At 40.8% G+C, this 13928-nt stretch overlaps 1 protein-coding gene across 1 annotated transcript; it reads left to right on the top strand.

Moving 5' to 3' along the window:
• Positions 1-2677: 2677 nt before the first annotated feature.
• Positions 2678-12919, top strand: wdr41 (WD repeat domain 41). The gene is made up of 14 exons (XM_072372246.1): positions 2678-2893; positions 2989-3064; positions 5027-5142; positions 5900-5948; positions 6071-6199; positions 6295-6357; positions 8021-8132; positions 8228-8290; positions 8363-8467; positions 8562-8746; positions 9846-9967; positions 11468-11553; positions 12423-12556; positions 12634-12919. The coding sequence occupies exons 2-14, from the start codon at positions 3017-3019 to the stop codon at positions 12772-12774; spliced, it is 1353 nt and encodes a 450-aa protein (XP_072228347.1). The 5' UTR covers positions 2678-2893; positions 2989-3016; the 3' UTR covers positions 12775-12919.
• The last annotated feature ends 1009 nt before the right edge of the window (positions 12920-13928 follow it).

Below are 13928 nucleotides of genomic sequence, written 5' to 3'. Positions count from 1 at the left end.
TTTTGATTATGTAAAAAACGTCTTACTTTTGTGCATGTGCTACAAATGTCTGTAAATAGAATATTTTGGGGGCCATATTAGATCTATAAGTACTCAAAGTGATGTTAAATCAACTATATGGGTTTCATAAAAGCCGCTGAGACGGACCCACGATTTTGCCATGAGGGAATTCCCCATAATCTTACACATATTCTAAACACAGAGCAAAATGATGAAGTAAACTGCAACTAAACTTGTGTTTTGTTTAATTTGTTTGTTAATGTTGAATTCGTCATTAGTAGTTCTAGTTAGATTGTAGGTTTAGACTCACAAGTCCCCTTGAAATCTTAATCAATCTGTTGGTGTAAATATAATATAATTATCAGAATTGTAATTTCCTTTGTTATTTCATTATTATGTAGAGATTAAATCCTTACGTTTTTATTCCCTGTGATTAAAAAAGTTTATATCGACAGATGCAGTGGGCCCTTCTTCTTTTCTTCTACTATATTATGCTACCACCATGTTTCCGCAGTAGTCAGATTGGACTAACCACTATTTTCAGCAACCTCTTTCCCAGAGTTTTTCTGCTACTTTGGGAGAGGGTGGATATCATGTTAACAGAGGGAATGCATGCTGGTGAGTCTCCAAACAAAGGGATGACATCCCCAGATCATCCCTACTTTTATTACCACTGGACTACCAGAAACATACAATAAAATTCTATACACTCAATCATGTCCCTCTTGGAGATTAAATGGGATATAATGTAAAATTTATCAGAATAACTTTTTGGTCAGTTTGTGCAATGCTTATATTTATTGTTGCACACACCAGCAAAACCAATGAGATAAACCTTTGTTTCTGTGCTAATCAGTAAAACTCAGACAATGACAACATGTAAGCAAGCTAACATTAGCTCTTAGCTCCAATAGCTGGTGTGTAGAAAAGCGTCACAGAGCAATCAACATGCCTGTGAATTAATAAAATTGCTGTGTTTGTACTTGAATCACATTCCTTCACAACTTTTTTGCAATTATTATGTAGTATAGAGTTGAGTTTACATATATGACCCACTTGCTTAGATATCTGACAGATACTGTAATAAAACAAACAGAGCCTTACCCATTCCCACATCAAAAACCCATTCACTCTACCTCAACCAATCCCTCCTCCTTTCTCTAGCTGCCCTTGAGCTTTTCTATTACCGCATGGAAAGCACCTCGCAGCCCCTGACAAGCGCAGCGGATCGACACTAAATCAGAAATCAGCGCCAGCCGCAGATCTGAGCCACCATGAAGGTCACAGGCCCTACACTGCATGTCGTCTCAATCGGGGGAGCAGGAGGAGTGTGACTTTGTGTATAGATATATATATGTACACACAAAGTGTATATGTATATATACATATATATGTGTGTGTGTGTGTGTGTGTGTTATTGTCGACTGAAGGAAGAAAGTCTGGATGGAGATCACCTCAACATTGATGCAGCAGAGCTGACAGAGGAAAGATCAGGGAAAGCAAGAAAAATTAATTAAAGATAGCGTTGAACTCCAACAGTAAAATAAAATGTATCCTCAAAATATTCTGTTTTGTTTTATTAGGGGCTACTCTGATGATTTAGATAAAAACAAGTGGAAACAAAAGTGTTAGATTTTCCTATCTAATGGAGGTTTGGACTCCTCCTGATCTGGTGGTATTGTGACACACTGCCATCTAGTTGTAAGAAAGTGAATGACACCCATTTAAAGCCCTTATTGCAGGTCACCACTCTCAAACGTGTTGTTTCTTCTCCCAGTGTGTGTGAGCTTCACTGTACAGAATGATGTCAGTTTTGTTTCAAGTTCATCTGCTAAAGGGAGAAACATTTTTTGTGCTCACTATGACATATGCTTAGGATTTATATGTAGAGACTAGACTTATTTTGTGTGGGCTTTCATAGACTTGTTTTTGCACTAAATTAGCAGTTTCTGATGATTTTGGTTACATTTTGCAAAATCTTCACCTTCACTCCTATAAAACTTTAAACTATTATTGACAGTGTAGACGAGCGAAATCTGATTTTGATAACCAAAACAAGGTTTTTCTTTGAAATGTCATTTTATCATGTTGAAACCTGTTTTGTTATTGTCTTAGCTGTGTCCCATCCTTAGGCTGGTTCCTAAGGCTTCCCTCTCAGACGATGCAACGGGGTTCAGGGGACCTGTCTGTAAGCCCCCCCTCTCCAGTTATGTAGAGTCTGTGAACTTTCTTTTGTATTCAAGAATATCTTTTGTTAAACTCCTTTTGCTACATCTGGTTTTGGATTCCCTAAAACAAACACCTCAACCTTCGTTGAAGTGTGTTTCTGTTTTCTTTTCAACATATATGAACATGTCCTACATATATTTCATTTCAATGTTGTCTTGATTGATTTGATTTTATTAAGGGACGCTGTCATTATTTTTATTTTTTTGTTTGTTTTTGTTCCACCATCTTGTAATTTGATGGACAATTTTCTTAAGCAGTGGTGGAAAAAGTTCTAATATGTGCAAAACAAAACAAGACAAATACAAGTTTTTTATTCAGTTTCAATATGTATATGGGCTGTTTGTTTCAAAGAAACACGATTAGTAAAGGAAACACAACATAGCCTGTTGACGCCAAGCAGTTTCACTTCCCAAATATTAATCGACCTCCGTCAGTCTTGTCCACGAAAGCTTCCGTAGTTTGTGTCACATGAAGTGGTTTGTTGTGGTCGTGACTTAAATTTACCCTTTACGCTATGTCTTTAAAACGACAGTATTAGCATATTTTTTAATTATAAGTAGAATTACACGGGCAATAAACCGCAACTTTACGTATAGAATCCCTGAAATACGACGACATTCAACCAGGCGTTCAAGACAGCGTTTGTTAGTTACGCGAATGATTGGTGAGACATAACACACCTGCAGCGTAAGCCACATACATGCCGGCACTTTGAAAAGAATATATCTAACCAAAATGTATGTATTTGTGTACCTGTAGATAATATTAGTCGGTAAAATAAGAAGTAATGCTTCGGTGGATTCTTGGTGGTCGAGAGGCTCAGGGCTCAGTGGAGGTAAGCTAGCTCCTTCTGATAGCTAACGTGTTTACACAAATGTTTTTCTTGTTTATTTATAAATTACTATTCGAACTATCACATTTTTGTTTATGCCAACCATTATTCACACGTCAGATATCCATATTATTAGTTACATTGTCACAGATTTGTAAGATGGAGGCATGTTTATATCCCTTTGGACAACCTTATTTTTCCCAGTCACATGACTATTTTATTTTCCAGATTCTCGTTTATTTTTTTATTTTTGTTCTGACATTCATTCTCATAAAACAGATTCAGCATCTCCATCTTCTTTCTGTATCAAAAGTGCGACCAGAATGGATTTTATACAAGGTTTTATGTAGAAATAAAACTCTTGTCTAAGTGCAGGAGGAAGTTGTTAAAGCTTTTACTTTAGTAAAAGTGCAATTATAACAATCTAAAAAACGCACTGTTATGAATAGCTGAAAGTTCTTCTGTTACATTGGCATGCAATCTTTATCACTTAACATCATGTCAGCTTTGAAATGCTCTCCACCAATCAGTTTTAACATTTTCCACTGAAGACTTTTCTTTCCAGGTTTGAGTCCAACTTGAAGAGGTCATATTTTTATTTTCAATCATTATAAGATATTGAATCAATATCTTCAGCCAAGCCCGGACGTCTACAAAACACTGACTTTTAGACCAAATTTAGACTAGAAGTCTGTGGACCATTTCTGTCCATTTTATTTATTATTTATTGTTCTTTTTCCCTCTTGGAGTTTTGTTTAGGACAACTAGTTCATCTACTGAATTACAGTCACAAGCAAAGTAGCCAATAAAGAAATCAAAGTTGATGTCACCTGCTGGCTTGTTTGGATGCCCTTTTTGTATCCTCTCATACTCTGAGGTTCTTTTCAATGTACAGATCCCAAATTGTAACTGTGTTTTGATGCTCAGATTGTAGGATCAACCCTTTAAAATCATATCTCAGCCCATTTTTAATCCTCATAACAAAGTGTTAAACATATCTGTCCACTGCAAGTAAAAACAAACAAACAAACAGGGCTTTTAATGAATTTGAATGTTAAAACAAATCTTTAATATCAGGAGAGTAACTGATAAAATCCACGACATGACTCCATAAAATGAACACTTTGCTGAATCTACTTTGTAGAATTGTTTACGTTTGTGAATTGGCCAAAAATAACACAGAAGGTGGATTTAGCCAAGAATCACATTTCAGCACATTACCAGCTTGTGAATCAGCAGAACATTCAGCAGTGAGATTCATCTACGGTCGATCTTCTTTCTCTCTGCATCTCTTCTCTTCTTCACTTCCCTTTTCTAAGAAAACCAAACCAAAATCTAAGCGGACAACAGTGGTCTGAAAAGGAGGTAACAGGAGAGCGTTCCTCACAAGATGGCGCTAACGTCCCAGCTTACAACACGGCGTGACGCGTCCTCACGTTCTGTATACTGCCACCCTCTGGTGACACAGCACTACTCAGTGTTTTTGTTTCACTTTTTAATTAATTAACTTCAGATTTGCTTCCGAAGTCAATGGAAACTCGACTAGTTACAAGTTGATGGACTGTGAGACCACTGAAGAAACTATTCACCAAATTAGCGTCCACTAAAATCTCTTACTTGGAAAAGCAGACAGCACATTAATACAAGCTCACAGAATAGAGGGTGGAAGAATGGCTAATTATACATCAATATAGAAATGACACACTGGCGACTTTATCATCAGCTAAATGTGGATAGAATCTATAGAAATGTGTTGATTGTTATTAAAATGGAAAATCAGGATCTGTTTCTTTCTCGACAACACAGTGCAGAGAGGAGCACAATATTTCCCTCTGAAACGTACTGCCATAGATGGTAGTTGAGTAAATTGACTGAATTCCTTCCCACCACTTTCTGTTGTTGCTCCAGTCTCTGCTTCTCCACCACAGCCTGTTTGTCTCACCGCTCTCCCTCTCGTGTCTGCAGAAAAGCCCTGTGTTGTGCATCGGAGAGGAACAGCCCAAAAACTGCTTCACTGAGCTGCAGGTGCTGAAAGGACATTTTGACATTGTTCGATTTCTGGTGCAGATTGATGACTTCAGGTAAGCACACCACAACTCCCCCCCCTCACCCCCACGTTCTTTCTAACCTCTCTACCCTTGGCTGGCCTCTATCCCTCTGTGATTGACAGGAGATCCTCACCTACAGCAAACTTACAGAGCATGACAAGAGCCCAATCATCACCACTGTGTGATTGTGTGCTCACAGTTCAGTGTAACCAAAGCCTCTCAGTGCTGCCCGCACACATTCAGAACGCTTCTGCACCTGCTGTCCTCTCTGCGCTGCTTTGTGTGAATGCACTACACACCGGGATGGTAGAGTGGGTCTGCATAAGTGGTCAGATTGGGATTTATAACAGACCTAAGTGTGTGTGTGTGTGTTAGGAGGTGGGGGTTGCTTTACGCCTGGTCTCCTCCAGTAATAACCCCCTCCTCGGGGTCTCGTCCTCTCCGCAGGTAGGTCCACAGTCGAGGGCAAAGGCCATAAAATTCTCTCCAGATTGCTTCTGAAGTCTGAAAACGTATCCTCAACAGTTCCTCTGTTCTCATTTTATCTCTGTTTCATCCGCTCATCCAGTGTGTTGATTTTGGGAACAGGCAGGGTGGATGGCTCAGGGTCAGAGGGCGAGTTAAGGTGCTAAGCTCCAGGACAGATGTATTGTAGAATTTCTCAGGTGGAGATGGATCTATAGGAAATGATTCCTCACATGAATAGAGTGAGTTTGGCTAGTCACAGCCTGCTAAAGATGAAAAATGGACAGTGCAAACTGAGTTATTGGTGTTGTCTTATGTGTTCCAGATGTGCCTCAGCAGGGGATGATGGCCTTGTTTTGGTGTGGAATATTGAGGTAAAATGTTGCAAGCTTATTATTTCTGTTCAATATGTAGTTGTTCACGACACATTTATAACTAATTAAGATATATATATATATATGTATATGTTTTTTTTATGTTGTTGTCTAACTGGCAGACTGGCGAGAGGCTGCAGGAGCTGAGGGGCCACTCCCAGCAAATCACAGCCATAACCACCTTCACCTGCAGTAATGAGGTCACATCGCACACGTCGCTCATCACTGCCTCCTCAGACCGAAGTCTCAGCGTATCCTCAGACACTGCACAACGCACACACCCAACTGTCCTGATATCACTGTTGTATTTTATTCAGGATTTATTCTCCTTAATCACAGCTGTCAGTTGTGGGATCCTGATACAGGAAACAGGGTTCAGACCATTTCAGACCTTCAGTCTTCTGTAAAGGTAACTGAAGTCCTTTGAGTCACTATTTTTTTTTAAAAAGTTAAATATGAACAACGTGAGATAAATATAGTTTTCCAGGTGAGTGTAATAAATTGATAATTTTCTTGAAGCTGATTTCAGAGCACACGATTTTCAGTGTGTTTATCATTAACATTACAGTCTGATAAAAGCTGCTACTGGTTATTCCATCTGTCTTTGCTCGCCTGATTTTCTGAGGAGGGATTTTAAGTTTCTTTATGTGACATCTCTCTAAAGTCCATCATGATATTACCGACATTAACAAAGTCCTGCGCAGATTCTGAACCGCAGATTCTGAACCGCAGATTCTGAACCGCAGATTCTGAACCGCAGTTTCTCCATCGAGCTTTCCGTCACGTCTTTTGTGTTTTTGTTTGTTACTTTCTTTTTTTAAGGTTTGCCTCCTGTGTTCCCTGACCTCGTGTCATTGTCTGTAGTTCCTCTCTTACCAAATCCTTCCCTTCCAGCTATTCCAGAATATTAAGCAAGCTGAGATTCGGTCGGAGGCTGGAACGTCTTTGTAGTGGTCAGACGTAGTTATTGGCGTCTGCCGATCAAACTGCAGACTTGTTTCAACCAACCTTTGTTTGAAAGGAAAATCAAGCTTGTAGATGGACTTCAGACATACAAGGGATGCATCAATCGTAAAATCTAAAGTCTTTGGCTTTAATGCCTGGGATGCATTGTAAGAAAACTGTTTTAAAGTATCTCCTCCCTTCAAAAGACGCATCGTAAACCGTTTCAGTTTCAGATTAAAGTCAATGCGATACAACCAGGACACACCGGATAGATACTGGCCACTGCCATCAGCTGACAGGGTTTCATTTGCTCTTAGGCCAGTTGCGGTCATCAAGCTGAATATCAGCTGATAGAAATGTTTGGCCAGTCCGTCTGTAAATCCCCTAAGAGTTATGAAGTTCTCCTGAGCTGCGATTTGCACTCTGGGCTTTTCTTCCTTTACTCAATGACGTCATCAGGGAACACATTTGCAGTTGGCTCACGTCAATCAAAGACCGAGCAGCTCTCTTGCATGACCCTGTTTTTAATCAATCCGAGCAGGTCAGACCTTTTGAAAAGGGGGCGTGAAAGAGAAAGGAATATTTGATAATGTAATGTAACACAAATCCTGTTGCTCACTTCTGCTGTAATGCTTCCCAGCCAGATCAGTTTTGAAATGTGTCATACGATCAAATATCTGAACCCAACATTAAAAAGAATCGCAAATTAATAATATTGAGTCTGAAAAATGTTTCTGTCACAGTGTCATTAAATGCAGAAATTTTCCACCATTTAGGAATCTTGAATTTTAGCACATAAGACATTCACTGCGTCTCATCCCTTTGATTTAGAGTTCCTTGTGTATTAAACTCATCTAAATCTGTGCATTCATGTTGGTGTTGTCAGGATATGAAATGTACTAATTAGCTGGTTTGACACTAAAGATAGTTATCCCAGTTATAATTCAAAGTAGAAACTGGTAATTGCCTCCTTGAGTGTAGCTGAAGGTTAATTGCAGCATCTATAGGTTAATTATATTTGATTTCTCATCATCTTTGCTGATGTTTCTTGTGTCTGTGTGTATGTGAAAATCAAAAAGAGCTTGTGTTTCACGCTCTGATCCGGTGTGTGTGTGTGTCTCTTCCAGTGTCTGCTGGTGTTGGAGCGACTGGGTGTGTGTGTCTCTGGTGGAGAAGAGTTGTGCGTGTGGAACAAAGACTTCCAGCTGCAGTGTCACAGACAGAACCACAGCGACACTGGTAAGGGAAAACACCAACTGTGCTCACCCGTGATGCTGCTGTTTGCACATAAACTGATAAATGCCTTTTTTTTGTGTGTGTTACGTCGTTTGCAGGAATAACTGCTTTGATAGAACTACCCAAGAACTGCATAGCAGCTGCTATGGATAAAGAGATAGGTAGGAGTCTGCTTGTTGTAATTAGATTTAGTTTGCATTGCTGAGAATAAGTTGATCCCCTCTTCTGTGCAGTGATCTTTAGGTTGACAGTCTCCACTGATTCATCAGTGTCAGTGGCTGAGATCCGCTGTCTGTCCGACCACCACGACCAGATTCGAGCGCTCATTAACGTCAACGGTCAGTCGGTGTGCTTAGACTCTGAAGCTTCGATAAAGCCAAAATCTATTGAGTGTTTTGAGATGCAGAGAAATTCTGGTTTTTGGTTCCTCAGACAGGCTTTTTGCCAGCGGTTCCGATGCAGGCGAGTTGATCTTGTGGGATTCTATTGATTGGAACAATTTGTCCTATGAGCACATCCTGTGGGAGGAGTCTCAATCCAGCTCACAGACTGAAATACGACTGGGGGCGCCGAAACCCAGCGAAATGTCTATACAGCACCTGACTACCAATGGAAAGGTGAGTGCAGATAAAAGACGGGACGGGTGACGCTGGAACGGTAAAATAAATCATGCCGTCATAAAAAAACAACAAGAAAAACGTGTTTGATTGTTGAAGGAATATTTCAGTTTCTGTGGAGTGGGATTGTATAAAGTACTTATGAGTAGTTGGTGTCTGTCGACAGAAGTTTGGAGAATCAGACGTTTTCCTGACAAGTGAAATAAGGCTAAAAGCTACTCAGAACAGGGTCACCACAGGAGCATGTTTTTCACCATTTAAAACAACTCCAACCTCAAACATTTCACTGTATGTGTCCTCACTGAAGTGTTTGCTCAGACTGCTTTGAAATGTTTTAGGTCTGAGTTGCTTTAGATGATAAAAATCTTGCTCTTCTATTGGCCCTGTTGTAAGTAGCTTTTAGCTTTAGCCGGCCCGTCGGGAAAGCCTCTGATTCTCTGACCGGGAACTGTGCGCTCTGACTGGTTTCTGCTGGTAAGAAACTGACTGCAAGTACTTCACACAACCCCACTTACAACAAAACAAAACCAAACCCTTCATATAGATCCACTTTTGTATTTCAGGCCTGCAACGCATTCCAAAAAAGGTTGGGACATGTTTAGGGCTTGCAATGGCGTAAAATAAAATGCGAGTTGCATGTATGATCTCCACACCCTGGTATTATGTTTTGTGGTCAGACCAATCAGATGGTTTTTGGTTGTATTAGTGCTCTTGGCAAAGCTAATTTACACACTGTGCTGGCAGCATTGATGCAGAAAAGTTTAGAACAGTTTTTTTTTTTTTTTTTGAGCAACATCTAACAGCAACCCCGTAATGTTGCACACGGTCTGAAACTCTGCGCCATTTGGCATCCTGGTAAGTGCTCGTTGATATTACAAAGTGGTAAAAGCTGTAACGTCCCTGCTTTTTTTTTCTTTATGTATTGCAGGCCTGAAATGCAGGAATATACATTTATTTGCAAATGAAATGAAGTCAAAACATGAATTATCTTGGGTTCATGAAAAATAAGTCCAAAATAATTTTTTAAACAATGTGTATCGTCAAAACCAAAAAGTTTTGAAGTGATCCCAAAGAAAAACGTCATATGTGTGTTTTGCAGCTCATCCTTGCAGCGGTGGGCAGCGGCCTTTACGTGTACGACGTCGCCACCAAAACAGTGGTGGCCTACAGGAAGGCTGCGCATGACTCTAATGTGTTGCACACCTTGCTGCTGTCTGACTGGTAGGATCTTGTGCATTTTCACACCGTTCTCCCTGAATAGTGACAGAGAAAAGGTTGCAGTGCGAGTTACGTCAAGAGAATATTGGTTTCTCTGCCGAATATTTTATTTGTCCCTCAATCTTATTCATTTAAAAACAGATTTCTCTGTAGATGGATTATGAAACCTGTGGCATGACGCAGGTGAATGCCAGTCACTTTAATGGATTTGCAAAGCGTTCGTGGTCAGCTCTAAGGACGGTTACCAGGGAATAGTCAGCATGGCTCCATGCACAACAGAGTCGAGCCATGCTTCCAGCTGAACTTGGCCATTTAACTGGACCACTCTCCTTGTCCCAGTATACATGCATGGGGGCACTTACACTTGACTATTTTTAAAGAAAGATGCAAAAAGATGGAAATGTACAGAGCACCTAGGCCCATTTGAGACTAGTTGAGTGAATGCATGCACCCACATTATGTGGGTGTGTTAGTTTGGCTTTGAGATGCTCAATTTCATACATTTTTATGCATTTTTATAGTCGTTGTGGTTGGACTAACACAACAGCAACAAACAGACTGTGCTGCTGATCTCGTTGGATGAGCAGGAAGCATGCACTCCATTTTTCATCCACATGAGTGCGCCATTGTCATTTTTTTTCAGCCAGACCTCATGTTACAATGTTTGCCTGTATTAAAGGGGAACTCCGGTATTTTTAAAGCTAGACCTTATTTCTGGCATGAAATACGTTTATCTACTCGCTGAGAACAGTTTGGTTAAAAGTCGACGCACGCCGCTGCAGCACAGCTCATTCACTCCGGTAAGGACGTCCATCGTACTCAAAGTTGTCGTCCACATCGTCAAAATCTGATAAATATCCTGCAATGTTGCACAAAACTATCAGTAGCAAACTATGTGTGAAGTTAGCCGACTGTCACAGAGGAAGGAGTAAATAAGCCGCGCTGCAGCAGTAGACGAGTGTGTAGAAAGCCCTCTATAAGCCCCCCGATAGCCGCCAATAACAACAACACAGCAGCTATGAGCTAACAGTGCAATAGTACATATAGTACAATAGTTCATTCATTCATTCGTCTTAAAGTATTGGTGAAATAAAGACAGATAATGCCTTATTTAGAGGCTGCATCGTCTTTGCCCCGTTCACTCCGTTATATGGATCTCGAGGAATCGAAATATCTTCCGAAGGACGCCGACTTTCACCAAACTGTTCTCGGTGAGTAGATAAAGGTATTTCATGCCAGAAATAAGGTCTCGGTTTAAAAATACCGGAGTTCCCCTTTAATGGACGCACAGCTGTTTACAAGAGCTTCGTAATGGCTTCGTAATCATCTAATTAATTTCTATTCTGTTGCAGTCTTGTTTAATTTGAGTCTTTCGTGTCTCCCAATGTCCAGATCCAACCCGTTGCTAGTTATGCGTGTTCGGTTCAGTCTTTCAGCAGGAGAGCTCAGCTTTTATTTACCATGCAGGCGTCTGTCAGACTAAGCTGTGTTTGTCTGTTTCAGTGAGCTGATGTCGTGCTCTGAAGACGGCAGCGTGAGGATGTGGGAGATCCAAGACTTACCGTTACCTGCTGAACCGGCCTCTGCAGGTTATCACACACACACACACACACACACACACACACACACACACACACACGCACGCACAGCAGGATGCAAACACAAACGTAGGATTGCAGATGTAATTTCAGATGTTACACAACTGATAGGATGGTAAGTAGTTGATGCACTCCTGTACAAACATGTAGCTATTTGAAGACTCGTGTCCTCCTGTGGATTTAATAATTATTTGAAAGCAATAATACATGTCCGTTGTTGATCACAAGCATTCAGTGTTTGCAAAAGTTTTGAGTCACCCTTCAGTTGCTTATATGTTGTCAGGAAAAAGCAAACCGAGTTTGTACAATTCTAATAAAAATGCAAGTCAATATTTGGTCTGAGCACCTTTATCTTCAGTCTGAACCCTCTGAACAAGCTTTCTGTCATTTCTTTAAGTAGTCTTCAGGAATAGTTCTCCAGGCTTCTTGAAGGACATCCCAAAGCTCTTCTTTGGATGTCAGCTGCCTTTTGTTCCGTTCTCTGTCAGATGATCCCACACTGCTTCAATAATGTTGAGGTCTGGGCTCTGGGGAGGATTCATCCCTTCATAAGATCTGCTGCCACTGATTTTCAGTCCACTTCTTGTGTCATTTGGCATAGCTCAGCCTTTTCTCCCTGTTTCCCTTCCGTAAGAATGTGACAAAAGAAATAACTGTAGCAAACATAACACTGTGTTAAAGTCAGTAAATGGAGCGTTTGCTTGAACTGTAATAAGATATTTGAGCTTTGAGTTGTTCACTTTTCCTATAGTCCACATTTTGAGTAGCTGTTCACTCCCCTGTCAGAAATCCTCCATGTACCTCTAACCTGAGATTACTAAACATCATATTTAACTCCTTATTTTCTGATCCTCTCGCAGGGTTTTTTGGGATGTGGACTTTCAGTCGGTCGAACAAGCAGTCCGCTCCTCAGTCAAAGAAGGTCATGGAGATCCCGGCCATGAGGACGCTGGAGCTGACAGGAGATCTGATCGGACACTCAGGAGCTGTCCAGGTATGTTCCAGCTTGATAGTCTACTTCAGTTTCATTCCATGGCAGCGCCTCAGCTGTACGTTTTGTCCTTGTTTCAGATGTTCATCAGTTTCAGGGAAAACGGTTTGGTCACATGCTCGACGGACCATCTGCTGATTCTCTGGAAGAACGGAGAGAGACAGTCGCATCTCCGCAGCCTGGCGCTGTTCCACAAACTGGAGGAGAACGGAGGACTTTGATCTTTAACCGTTAAGGCAGCACCTGTAACCGAGAGAGGTGCTGCTCCCAATCATTTCATTCTTAGTCTACTGATTGCTCTTTACATTTATGGATATTCAGCACTTATTGTTGGGCTTTTGACTCAAATCAAGTGTTTGACAAAAACCTCATTTCAGAAACAAAATGTGATAGTTTTGCTTCTGCTTTGGGCTGTTGTGATCTTTGTCTTTTACTTGTGTTGTTAGCCGACTGTGACTTTTAATTTGCACTGATGTATTTTGACATGTTGAAAGTCGATAGCCGCTCTCAGCCGTCTGTCTGGTCGGGGTCGAAGGGACTGAAGATCCATTTCCTGGATTTTCTCCTGATGTGGAGGACTGAGATGTTACCAAACCTGCTGAGAAACTGATGAAATGCTGACTGACATGAAAGCTGTGCCTTTTTATGCAGAATTATTGACTTATGTGTGGTGGAGTCTAGTCTTTACCTTGTTTACCTGGAAATAAGTGAATAAATCGTTTTGAATTTTATTTCTAATGTGAGACACATGTTTGCTGTGATTATTTCCCACTAGTGTTTGGGAGTTGGATTTCTGGTAGTTTTGGTTTGGATCACTCTCCCCTCACACAGAGTGAGGGATTATGAGGATTCAGCCACTTCAGGAGGGCTTGCACGGCTTGCAGCCCCCTGGACATGACTCAACGCAGCTCATTTGCTGGTCGGTGGAAAGTTGGCTTGAACTGGCAGAGGGAACTATCATAGCTGATTTCACGAGTGTAAAGTACAATGAAGAACAGAAGGTTAAAAAAAAAAACCAAATAATAGTTGCAGCGGATAATCTCAATTGTTTGTAAAACTGACCTCCTATATTATTTACTCATTTATACACCCTTGATTTCTCTTCTTGTGTCTTAGTGCTGGTGGAGGAGGTGACAGGCATTTAACAAAATGAGAGATCCTTTCTTCTGTACAGCTGTATTTCAGTCAAAAATGCTTCCACACAGGATACTGCTGCTTATAGTTCCTGTCTAAACTCCTCTCTCATGCAGGTGCATTTTATGAACTGAAACATTTTGGATCACTGGCAGGACGAAGGAGAAGAGTCACAAATTACCCTACTTAGGAAATACTTGGCGGCCATCTGCAAATGAAAGTCAGCAGCCTTGTTGAAGTG

Source organism: Leuresthes tenuis, unplaced genomic scaffold (genome assembly GCF_036924035.1).
Source record: "Leuresthes tenuis unplaced genomic scaffold, fLeuTen1.0.hap1 SCAF_19, whole genome shotgun sequence".
Lineage (NCBI taxonomy): Eukaryota > Metazoa > Chordata > Actinopteri > Atheriniformes > Atherinopsidae > Leuresthes > Leuresthes tenuis.
This window is presented reverse-complemented; position numbering and strand designations above follow the sequence as displayed.

Coding starts and splice junctions, on each gene's coding strand:
- wdr41 (XM_072372246.1), top strand. CDS start 3,017: ATGCTTCGGTGGATTCTTGGTGGTCGAGAGGCTCAGGGCTCAGTGGAG. Junction 5,143..5,899: donor GTGCAGATTGATGACTTCAG/GTAAGCACACCA, acceptor TATGTGTTCCAG/ATGTGCCTCAGCAGGGGATG. Junction 8,747..9,845: donor ACCTGACTACCAATGGAAAG/GTGAGTGCAGAT, acceptor TGTGTTTTGCAG/CTCATCCTTGCAGCGGTGGG.